Source organism: Anastrepha ludens, chromosome 5, assembly GCF_028408465.1.
Source record: "Anastrepha ludens isolate Willacy chromosome 5, idAnaLude1.1, whole genome shotgun sequence".
In the NCBI taxonomy this organism is placed as follows: domain Eukaryota; kingdom Metazoa; phylum Arthropoda; class Insecta; order Diptera; family Tephritidae; genus Anastrepha; species Anastrepha ludens.
In genome coordinates, this window is record NC_071501.1 from 105,013,997 (window position 1) to 105,026,799 (window position 12,803).

Here is a 12,803-nt window from a genome sequence, read left to right on the forward strand (position 1 = left end):
TTTAAGCAAGTATTCGATTATTAATGACGAATGAGAGTGCTGGCGCGGCCTGGGGGCTGTGGGAAGGGAGTTCAATCATAAAAACATGACTATAACCATCATTGGGTGAAAATATGAATATATAAAAATTTTTACGTCATTTGGTGTTGTCGTTTCGTAGTGATGCGCGGACAACGTACATTCACCTTTATAGTATAGATTACAAAAAATACCACCGGAATTGACATTTGTAAAAGTTACGCCGTCTTGAGTAAATCTACACATCAGCACTCTGACCTGGTATCCCTATGGCCCAAAATGCTCTCTGCGTGGCTTCGGGCAGCCAGTAGAGATCGAGGAGGGCGAACTTAAAACTGATGAAAACATCAATAAAGTGAAAGAAAAGTTAATCAATAACCGCAAATGAACCATCAACGAGCTAGCAGAAGACTTGAACATTGCTTATGGATCCTTTCAGGACATTGTAATCAATGATTTTAGGTTTGTGCCATGTTGCTGCAAAGGTGATCCCAAGTTGGAACTGAATTTCATGCAAAAACGCGTAAATATCATCAAAGTCATGATTTGCAATGCTGCATCCGTCCCGACATTCATCAAACGTATCAATTGTGGAGACGAGACGTATGTTTATGAGAACTGCACGCAAGCTAACGAGAGCCAGGCAATTAACGAGTGGGTGGGGAGCTCTACATGAACCAAGACCAAAATAACCACGTAGTTTTCAGTAAAAAAAGAAAGCGTTACGGATCAGAACGGTATTAGGTTAGGTTAGGTTGAAGCGGTTGTCCACACTCAGGCTCATAGCCCATTGTGATGCCGCATGGGGAACTAGCCCTTATCCCTCCCAAAACCAATGTGTACTTTTCAAAAATTTTGTAAGATCCTTAATTTCGACAGAGCCGAGATCTTCCAATTCATTAAAGGATTGTCCATCCAAAATGGCGAGTCTATATCTGGACAGAGCAGGTCAGTGACACAGAAGGTGCCCAAAATGGCGCGTCTACATCTGGATAGAGCAGGTCGGTGACACAGAAGGTGCACAATCGTTTCTACCTCTTTCTCGACTAGGCAACTTCTGCAGAAATAATGTGTTTGCACACCGATTAGGCAGAGCCCCGTGATAACTGAAATCAGTGTGTTAAGACTGTGTTTATCTCTTCTTAGTAGAAGTTCCGTGCATTTAGCATTGAGAGTCGGCCACAACTGTGGGCGTTTTTGCAAGTGGCTTCATTACGCCATCTTTCATTCGCTACTCTTACAATTTCCTCGCGGATACGTAGTTTACATGTTTGTACTTATCAGTAAATTTGGTACCGATTTGCGCTAGTTCATCGGCTCTGCAGTTCCCCTCAATGTTATCATTAGGTGAAATGACTCAGCCATCTCGATAAGAGATGCGCGGCATTTCATGGCTATCTTGGAGGTTGTCCAGTGTCACGGCTTTCATTTTTGCCATCAGTTCAGCTTGAAAGACACTACAGTAGTGGGGAAGCCGAAAACTGAAGGAGATCCCCAGATGCCCCATCTGCCCACCCTGTCTTCGAGCTTTGAGCCATCTGTGTATACATGGACGGTATTGCACACCACGATTTTTTGCCAGTAGGTCAGAGAGGACTATTATTTGGGCCTTAATGAGACGTTTAAGTAAAGCAAATCGGCAAAAACGGAAGGATATGCGGGAAAACAATTTTGCACCGTGATAACGCTCAATCGCATAGTGGCATCAGTATCCGTGAATTTTTGACCAAGAACGAGACGAGTACAATCCAACAGTCATCAAATTTACCTGATATGGCTCCCTGTGATTCTTTTCTGTTTGATCGAGTCAAAGAATCAATCCGGCGAACGCGTTTTAACAACCGAAAGAAAGTAATGGGAACGGCTTTGATGGCTCTACCGAAAATAAAATAAAAATAAATAATTGGCGCGTACACTTCTGTTAGGTATTTGGCCGAGCTCCTCCTCCTATTTGTGGTGTGCGTCTTGATGTTGTTCCACAAATGGAGGGGCCTACAGTTTCAAGCCGACTCCGAACGGCAGATATTTTTATGAGGAGCTTTTTCATGGCAGAAATACACTCGGAGGTTTGCCATTGCCTGCCGAGGGGCAACCGCTATTAGAAAAATGTTTTGATTAATTTTGCTTTCACCGAGATTCGAACCAACGACCTCTCTGTGAATTCCGAATGGTAATCACGCACCAACCCATTCGGCTACGGCGGCCGCCGAAAATAGAGCACTAGAAATGTTTGGAGAGCTGGATTAAGCGCTGGTATACGTACATTGATGGGGAGTACTTTGAAGGCGAATAGTTGGAAAACATTTATGAAAATGTGATTTATATTTACGTAAAGCTTTAAATACAGGGTCCGACACTCGAAGTGTAACCAATTAAAAAGGGCATGAATTTAGTTTGGATAATTATTCTTTTTAAATTCAAAGTAAAAAATGTGTGAAAATAATACAAAATTAAGCATCAATTTACTTTTGCTCGATATGACCACCTTTTGCCTTGACTGGGGCTTTGAGACGGTCCAGAAACGAATCGCAAGCTGCCCGAATGTGACTTGGAGTTATTTTGGCCCACTCGCGGACAATGGCTTTTTTCAGCGCCTCTAGACTGGTGAATCTTTTAAATCGGACCCTGTAGAAAAAGAGCTAAACACCGAAAAAATTGTATAATTTGAATCGACGGTCCGTAAAATCAGCAATAATCGGATGCATGACATTTTTATTTATTTATTATCTTACATGCACTTTTTCTTTACTTTAAAGTTGAAAAAACTATTTATTTCAGTAAATATTTGAGACAGGTAAAAAAGTGGGGAATTATTAAAGAAAATTGTGAAATTTGTGCATTTTTTGAGAACTCTGCGTGAACAAAAAAATTGGTAAAAATAGATCAAAGGCAGATAAATAAAATTGTTTTCTATAGAATAAAACTATAAAAGCTAAAATAATTAAATGTTTTCCATTTTCACGAAGCTAGCGCTGCGTTAGTTTAGTTTATTTAATAATTTTATTGTTATGTAATGTATGAATAAAATAAAAAAAGGAAATTTTCATATTATAAAATCTACAACCCCTCCTTCTCAAAGTCTGGTATGCAGCGCTGTTTTCAGCCTTTTAAAGCAGCTCTGACTGTGTGATGATGCCGTAGTTGAAAAGGCGTTGGTTCTTTTGCATAATTCGAAGGCTGTCAGTAGCAAAGAACAGAAACAGTCACAGCAGCAGCGGAAGAGAGCTAATAGGGCTCGTAACTCGGAGTTGGAGTAGTGTCAGAGATAATAGCGGATTAAGTTGGATGAGAGAAGTGGGATGTGGGATGTGACATGACGAGTTGCCGTGGATAGTTGACATGGCACGTAATTTGTTGGTCAGATTTTTTAATTTTTTTTTTTTTACTTATTTACTTATTTAATTTTTGTTTTTAATTGATTACACATGTTGACACCAAGTTGCATGGAAACCCACATATAATTATACACAATTAAAAACGCTGTAAGGTAGATTAAAAAATTTCTAACTAACTGGCAGGGAAAATGGAAGGGTCTGGTATTGTAGGCGCCCGGTGACTCATCAATGATTCAGCTTCAGTTGTAACGCAAAAATAAGAACATAAAAACCATAAAATACTATTTTACCCACCCGTTTTCTTTTCGATATGCACACGACCCTTTGTATTTTCCCTTGGCACCCCTTTTGGATCCTTCCATTTCGCACTCACATCTTTTTGTACTGTTTTACAGAATATAATGAAGGAATCATTTACAAAATGTGTGATAGATGGCGTTGAGGGTGCCAAGGTTAGCCAGCTGCCATCCAATTGGCCAAGTACAGCAACTGCAAGAAGAAAGAGAGCAAATATATAATTTCTTTTTGTACACACAATTCCAGTCAAATTAAGGAAAATGAGCAAAAGTGTAATCAAAAAATTTAAAACAGAAAACACGCATAACAAATGAAGATGAAAATTCTTTGAATTTGAACAGTTAATTTGCTATGTCATACCATACTTTTATTTAGTATTACCACATATTTAATAATGGCCAAGCTGCTTTTAAAAAATGGTCTTCATTTGTCAGTAAAAAATATTCACAGAGCGTTGCGTTCACACCCAGGAGCGGATGCACTCACTTTTACTGTGCTTTAGTTGTTATGGGGATTGGCAAAATTGTCGCAACTAAATGAAATTATAGGAGGATCCATATCTAGAAGTCCACGCAAGTAGGGAAAGTTACTGATCGCCATTCACTTGGGAGTGGGCACGACGATTCTTCTACATATGGTTCAAGCAGCTCACATCTTCCGGGAATAGCCCAAGTATCCTCTGGGTAGCTTCCGAACACCTGTTCGGAAGTGAGCCAACGTGAGAAGACGAAGCACCCCAGGATAGCTGGTTGTGCGCTGGGTTTGGGACCCGCCACTTAAAAGCGCAGCCAATAAAGATCCAGCGGCTACGTTACCTGGGTCATGTCGTCCGAATAGATGCAAACGCTCCGGTTCTCAAAGTATTCGATGCGTTACCAGCTGGTGGTAGCAGAGAAAGAGGAAGATCTCCTCTGCGTTGGAAAGATTAGGTAGAGAAAGACTTGGCTTCACTTGGTGTGTCCAACTAGCGCCGGTTAGCACGGCCAAAATTGCTTACGGGGTTATAGGACCAATCAAGAAGAAATGAGATTATCTGCTCAAATTGCAAAAGCTGCAACGATTGGTACGTCTCTGTGTAGCGGCGGAAGTTCGCTCGGCGCCTCAGGTGATGCTATAGAAACTTGTTGAAATTGTACATACATTTCAAATGCTCAGGCGTAGGGAGTCTAGCGTGCTGCGGATAATGGGGATGCCCCTATCTTACACAGAACATACTTATATACGCAGGGCCACAATGGTTCGGCTTTTGTCATAACTTTTACGTTCTCTCTCTGACAGATATGACAAGTAATCTTACGTCATTCTACTCGCTGAAGAGATTCCAATTCATACAGACTTGTTAAAAATAGATTTTGGATTAGGAGCTGTCGTCTATCTATTCTCATTGAGAATAAGGTACAGATTTCCAGACTGTGCAATTTACATGGTACCTCACTCCCTCAAGACTCGGACTCTTTGTCAAACAAATAGTCAAACTGCAATCAAGACCCTTGAGTCGATAACGTCTAACTCGAAATTTGTTCTAGGATGTCGAAGATTTTACAAGCTCTTCGAAAACACAGCATCAATCTGCGTGGTAGGAAATGAGAAGCACGGATTTGAGACAGGTGTTATATTCACAAATTGAATAAGAGCTTACCTATGCCTAGGATCGCATTCGCACTGAAGGAAGGAGATGCAGATGAAGGAAGAAGACGACACTTACTAAAGTTCTCAAAAACAAGGTTTTTCAAAGAAGTAGTAATGTGTATATGGGGTCAACTTATGTGAAAGCTACAGATACGAGAAAGAAGTAGGATCAATACAGGAGAAAGAACGACCCGCACTTTCTTCGTTACAAATTTTTGAGCAACCATTTCTTTGAGGGCCCAGATGGCCAGCTTTGATTGAACAAAAGTCATGCAGGTCAAAGAATATATAGGGCAAGCCCGAACAAGTAGTTCTTGGGCTACTCAATTAGCTTCTGTGGTTACCAAGTAAACTAATGCAATGAAAATGGAAGCAACACTAATCCATTGATTACTTATCAACCACCGGGTGCAGCTTTTGGATAGCAGGTGAGAAAGTGTCTGCTTACTGCCGAATGGTACCACAATTTGGACAAGGATACTTAGCAATACATAACTATGTTAACCCTTCTTTATACATATTTTTTAAAAAATTGGATTGGGCACCGGGTCTAACCAGACCTCTAAGTATATACATGCATTTGCATGGTAATATGTGGCAAACGCGCAGCATTTACAATGCATTTTTAATTTCTTACCTTTTTCATTGGTTTTGGCATACATTCAGCTACCTACGGAAGCAAAAATAACCGCTGAAAATATTTTGGTTTCTGGAAAACATGATTTTTTTGCTTTGTTCGTTATATTCATTTATGGATTCGGTGGAAGGCTAACAAAGCATGTATAAGAGTTTTTTGAGTACTGTTGACATACTGGATTTTTACCTACAGTAAAATATAAATGGCGGCCGCCGTAGCCAAATGGGTTGGTCGGGATTATTCATACGATTTTCGATGTTTGCAAGGACCAGTGTGTTCGATTAAAACTTCGTATCGCATCACTTTTTCTGAGCCCGTCAACTTTCTTGCAAATACAAAACGTTGCCGCCAATGGGGATGCATTCATAATTATACATAGGATGAGTTGTGCTATATCCCAGGCAAACGTTTTATCCCTTTTGCCATTGAATTTAACCAATAATGATAGAATCAAGGTGCATTCATTAAAGCTGGTGGCACTAGACCAACAACAATGTTTTGTACATTGTAATATCACGACATGAAGTTGGAGCTAGAAGCAATGGTGTGAATGTCATTGCCGTCATTTCATTTTATGCTGGCGTCTGGATGAACCCGGCGAATGAAAAAAAAAAACAAATCAGCTGATTTACTGATACCACCTTAGATAGAATACAAGATTGCGCCTTCCCAATTCGCCGTGACGTCAGAGCTGAGAACAAATAAACAAAAAGAAAAAAGAAAAGTAGAGGAAAGTATTGCAATCTTTCTTGCCACGGCGTAATCGGAAGAAAAGCGAAAAATGTAGGCGGTACTTTTGCTGTTCATACTTTCACAATTTAGCACGCGGCACTTAAAATTTATTAGTTTGTTCAATTTAAATTGTCGAACTTTAAAATCAGTAAAGTAACTTCCCTTCCTTTTGTTTGTTTACTTGCACTGCTGACATCATCCGTTTGTTAAAATTTCGAAAAATTAAGTTCCCTTTTTTTGGAAGGCGCCACCTTCTGTATTCTGTACACCGTACAATTTAACGAGCTGAATAAAACATGAATATGAGGAGTAGGATGAGCAAATTTCATGCTAACCCTGCCAAACCGAAATCGTACTGTTTTCGAAAAAATATTCTCTCTCAAGCCTCCCAGCTCAAACAGTGTGGAGCTCACAACCTTCTCGAAGTTAAACTACCTTAACGTCAGTGTAAACGGCAAACTCAACGGGAATCGGAGGAATTGGAATTGGAGTTGACTCAGGAAGGAATTTCTGAAAATCTGGCTTTTGAGTAAAATAAAATGTCTGAGCAAGTTTATATGGCGTATATTTATATGTGGCATTTTATGTGTCAGCATGAAGATACTACTGTAAAAAACTAAACTTCGTATATTTTGCTTTTTCATAACATTGTAAATTTACGACATACTTTCGATTTTTATTCTAGCAGTTAAAGCCGCTTACCTACTTTTTATAGTGAAAATGTTTTGCTTCTCTTTCAATACTAAAAGCACATCACGCCTGGACGTAAGAGCGTTTTATGATTTCTTGCAACTTGCAAATGTGTGTGTTTACAGTTGAGGAATTGTTTTTTTTCTTTTAATAAAATACAAAGAATTAATGCCCCTCTATTGGACACCTTTTTTAAAACCTTCGGTTGGGATCCTTTTTAAAAGGTTATTTTCAGAAATCGATAGAACATTAAAGTTTAGTAAACTACCTCGAAGCTCAAGTCGTTAGCTTTAATAGAAATATGAAATAAATAAATTCCCGCCCAAAGTCGAAAAAGCCAGTTTGTCCAGTTCCGGTGCCCAACGGATGGTTAAAAGATTATGAATCTTTACAGTAGTAGGTACATTGGCTCGAACTTCAGAGAAGGGGTAAAGCAATCTGAAAACTTTGTTTACAAGTTTTGGGCGTTCTCATCTCGAATATGCCGAATTAGTTTGAATGTTCCAACTTTCAATAAACAGAATAGAAAGTATACAAAATATTTTGCTTACATCTGCTCTACGGTCGCTGAAATTTGAGGGTCTTATTTCTTCTCAGACATCTCGCAAGCTGAAAGATTTACAATCTTTGGAAAGCCGTAAATCAGCGGTCGGCAAAAATGAAACGGCGGCTGTGGTGTTCAACACGACAGAACTGCTACCTAAAAGCAACCCAGTAGGTAATTAAGTGAGCTGATGCAAAAGTTGTCAGTTAGCAAAATATATGAATTTGGAATCACCAACGTCAAATATTGAAAGCAGATATCATTTTATGAAGCTAAGATCCAGAGGTATTTCTTTTCCAGTAAATTTATTCATATCATGGAAAGGACCAGAATGTCTTTTATTTGCATATTCCATGCTGATTTTAAATGACGTGCAACAGAAGAGGCTATATATACATTTTCAGTTACAGAATCTTTCATGCATGGCATCTTTACATTCGAGAAAAAATCGGAGCAACCAAAGGGGTGCTAGTCTCTGCATGGGCGGGGCACTAAAGATTAGGCCCACAACAGTGGTGACTGTCATGCTGCACTTATTACCGATTGAGGCCTACATCAAACAGCTGACGGCGAAATCGGCACTTAGGTTAAGAGAATCTTCTAACTTAGCCACTAACAGAAGGGGTCACGCAAGAATACTAGTCGAATATCCCTTCCTACATACATCAAACGACAGACTTTTGTAACTCAGTAGAGTTGCATTTAAACACAACCTTTACCACAACTTTCTCAACGAGAGAAGTATGGGACAGTGGGGTAATAGACAATAGAAGCGGAATCAGCATCTATACTGATAGTTCCAGGCTAAATGATCATGTAGGCGGAGGTCTTCATTCTGAAGGAATGAATGCCAACATCTCACTGTATGTATTTCAAGCTGAAATTCTGGCTATCAGGGAAGGCCTGCTAACCCTAAATAAAAGTGTCCTCACCACAAGAGATATAAACATATATTCAAATAGCCAATCGGGCCTGAAAGCTTTAAAATCGCCTAATATTAACTCGAATACGAAAAAAGAATGTTTCGACATTCTGACAGAACTATCACAATATTTTGTAATAAACTTGTTCTGGGTGCCGGCTCATAGAGACATAGAAGGCAACAGCAAAGCAGATGAAATAGCGAGATTGGGTACCACAATACCGATCCAACCAGACAAAGCGAACATACATACCTATACCTTTAGAAACTTGTAAAATGCTCATAGATAAACACACTATCAGGGCTGCCAACAGGCTATGGTCTCAGTCCCTGACCTGTGCAACTAGTAGAATGACGTGGTCGGAATGGAACATCGGCCGCGCAAACCGACTGTTAAAACAGGAAGAACATGAGAAATCTTCTCGGGGTCCTAACAGGTCATTGTCTGATTGGCAGGCATCCCAGTAAACTGGGATCACCCTATAACGACTATTACAGCAGCTGTAACGACATTGAAGAAGAAGAGACTATAGAACACTTTCTATGCGGGTGCATGGCTCTGGATAGAAGAAGGTTCAATATTTTAGGAAACAGTTCCCTGAATAACTTGGCAGAAGTAGCCAACAGTATAAAAATAACCAGCCTTGTTAGATATATTAAAGCCACAGGTTGGTTCAATGAGGACAATGTAGAGGGAGGAGAGGGGACATCCCTGGTGGTATCACAATGGACCTACAGCAGGTCTAGGTGTGTCAACCGACGACCGCTATACTTACCTACCTACCTACCTAAAGAGCAAACCTTGTAAATCTTGAAACGCTAGAGCGTAAAGTTGAAATTAACGGTGTCATTTTTATAGCCATCCAAATCAGCTGTTTCATACCAGAATGCCATAACCATAACCGTACACATAGATATCAAGGCGCATTCATTTAAGATGTTCTCACTAGACCAACAACAACGTGTAGTAGATTGGAATGTGGTGACAGAAGAAAATAGAAAATAAAGAGAAAAGGAGGAACTTCGTTCAATAGCCGACATTCATTTGAAGCTAGACACATACGACGATAGTGCGAATGGAACGACTTTTCGTCATTTCATTTTATGCTGGCATCCGAATATACACGGCTAAAGGGAAAAAGCGAATCAGCCGGTCTACTGCTATCAGCTTTAATAGATTCGCCTTGATAGATATCAATGAAATTTTGAAGTTTTCTCTATAACCTTAAACAGCTAATTACCGATTTATTGCATTTATGGTAATTTTATTTTATTGCTGAGTTGCTGAACTTATGCCGGGGAGAAGGTGTCGTTAAACACATTAAATCCAAAAGGCTTTGATGGTTAGGGCACACAGCAAAAATCTTGATTAAAAACAAGCTCATTAACGACCCTGGCCCGAGAATGTCCAAGTTTAACCTGGCTTAACCGAGTCATAGTCGACCTGTAAAATCTACGTGTGAGTAGCTGGAAGTCTATTGCTATGAACCGTGCAGATTGGAAGACGATTGTGGACGAAGCTAAAGCTCACCCTGAGCTTAATGGTGATTTTATTTTTCGCTTTCGCTTTACTTCGGTGAGTTTTAATTTGCAATTTTCAACTCCGCTTCTTTTCATATTCAGGGTTTTTATTTATTTTCAACATTTTTTAGAAATTAATTGGTGCGAAGATGCCCGTGTTTGTATGACAAATCAATCAATCCATTTTAGTGGCATGGGCATGCCATCGACTGTTCCACTTTAATTTCTTCCCTTCGGCATACCCTATGATCAGAAAGTACCGGGAATGTTTAATGAAAACAAAACAGAGTTATATTTCAGGCAAATTTATTTTATCTCCTTCAAAATATGATCCATCTGAAACAACAGTCATGTGCCAGGTGCCTCCATGCACCCCTGCTAGGCCGATGAAGGGCATGTCCTTCAGCTCCTTCGTCGCATTCTCTTTGATCTCCTCTATCGGCTGAAAACTCCTTCCTCGAAGTGGTAACTTGGAACTTGGGGAACAAAAAGAAGTCGCATGGGGCTATATCTGGTGCTTGCACGATGGTATTTACTTGGTGTTTGGTCAAATACGTCAGCACAATTGTGCTCGGTGCGGTGGCGCGATATCATCATGCAAATTGAATTGAATTTATTGCTAAAAAGTGACAGATGTGTGTCTTACAGTCCTACCAACATAAGAAAAAAATATGGACCGGTTCCCACATGCGCGGTTCGTTTAAATTAAACATTCCCGGTACTTCTTGATCATAGGGTCTGAGACGCATGTTGAAGTATTTTCTTTAGTTTTTGCACTTTCGAAATAAACAACAACAAAATGACTGCGTATGTAAATATCAGCAGTTTACGGATTTGGCACCAGTAGTAGATGGCAGTAAACATCATGATGGTTAAGGGCGCGGTTATGGTTATGGCGTTATGGTATGACACCTCTAATTTAACCTTGAGAGTTAATGTTACTCAAGGCGTCAGTGTAGTTAGTGTGTAAGAATGCCCTTGTCTTTTGAATAGAATAATTTTCAATATTCCCAAGCGCAATCTTCGGGCGCCTTATCCATTTTACTTAGCAAAATACAAAACACGATTTGCTGGAAATGCTTCTCTGGCGAGAACTTAAAGAATCGTCAATGATTTCTCCGTGACAAAACCAGCTTTTTTAAATCTTCTTCAAACCACTTTGCAATGCAAATATTTGTACTAGCAGCGTTAAACTGTTCCTCTACTAGTCTGCATGAATTATGTGCATAAACTGAAATAAATAAATAAACTACACATCTGCAGCTACGCAAACCACACAAAACAGTGACCTTACAACATAAAGTAGTCGAAACAAAACACCCGTTATATTTATATATTTACTGCATTTCGATTTTAAATAGGTTGCTACAATTTGTCTGCAGCAGTTAATGTTTGCACAATTCCAACTGCGCATTGCGTCATTTTCTGGATGTAATCTCAACCGGAAGAATCACTTTGAATAGCTCCGTCAGAATGAATACGAAGCGTCCGTTCTGACAGAAACATTTGACTTGCAGCTGAATGCACTGTGTTGTAGCCGTATTTACTTATACATGGAAAATGTCGCAACGGTCGAAAGTCGGGCAATTTGCAAGTTCCGCTCAATTATTAGATAATTAAAAAGCTGAATAAACTTTTTACCTCGCATCTTTTCTGTGGTTTTGTGCGAAGATGTCTACCTATGATTTCTTAATTTTTTTATATTTTTGTTTTTAATCTTTTTATTTTAGTTTATTTTTTTAATATATTTATTTTCATTTTTTATATTTACTTATTTTTTATTAACGCTTCTTATACAATTCACAGGGACGTTATAGTATTGCAATTAGCATGTAAATAATATTACTGACAAGCAATTGCAATAAATTTTTTTTTTTTTTTTTAATTTAAAAGGGATTTTTTTTTTTAATTTTAAGCATTTTATATTTTAAACAAATATTCGAAAGATGAATTAATTTAATAATTACGTTAATATGTAAATATGAAGTTGTGCAAATACATGCTTGTCTATTGGACAGGAATGCAAAGTCATACAAAGAGAGCTGTGCTTAATATTTCTCCTCGCCTATAAGTATGCAACAAGATGTGCTGTTGGCTTATGATTTCATTTGCCCAGCCTCACTCAGTTGGCCTACGAATGGCAAATTGACTCCGTACACTGCCTGTCTGCTTTTCCTGCATATTCTTCTCAAAAGAACAAGGCTCTTCCCATAAAGTGCCCGATTCGCAAGACTCGCCCAATCGATAATTGACTGTGATTTATAACGCTATTTTCTCATATATCGCACTCTCTCTTCATGAGTGTCAACAAAGCATATGGTTTTATAAAGGCCGGCGGGCCAATTAAAAGGTCAAAAAAATCGATTTTTTTTTCCTGAAATCAATAGCTTAGATATTCAAGAACATGAGACACAAAATTTCAGAGTTAAATTCCAAGTATTTGCAGAGCTACAGAGCCGAGCGTAGTGCGGCGTCGAG

General features: G+C 39.1%; 1 protein-coding gene across 2 annotated transcripts in view; it reads right to left on the reverse strand.

Moving 5' to 3' along the window:
- The window catches only part of LOC128863515 (neural cell adhesion molecule 1), a 78,327-nt gene that overhangs the window by 31,557 nt on the left and 33,967 nt on the right, over window positions 1-12,803 (reverse strand). For both annotated transcript variants that reach the window (XM_054102720.1, XM_054102721.1), the window contains one exon: window positions 3,648-3,842. In XM_054102720.1, the coding sequence (XP_053958695.1) occupies window positions 3,648-3,842 (195 nt within the window). The remainder of the gene's footprint in view (window positions 1-3,647; window positions 3,843-12,803) is intronic.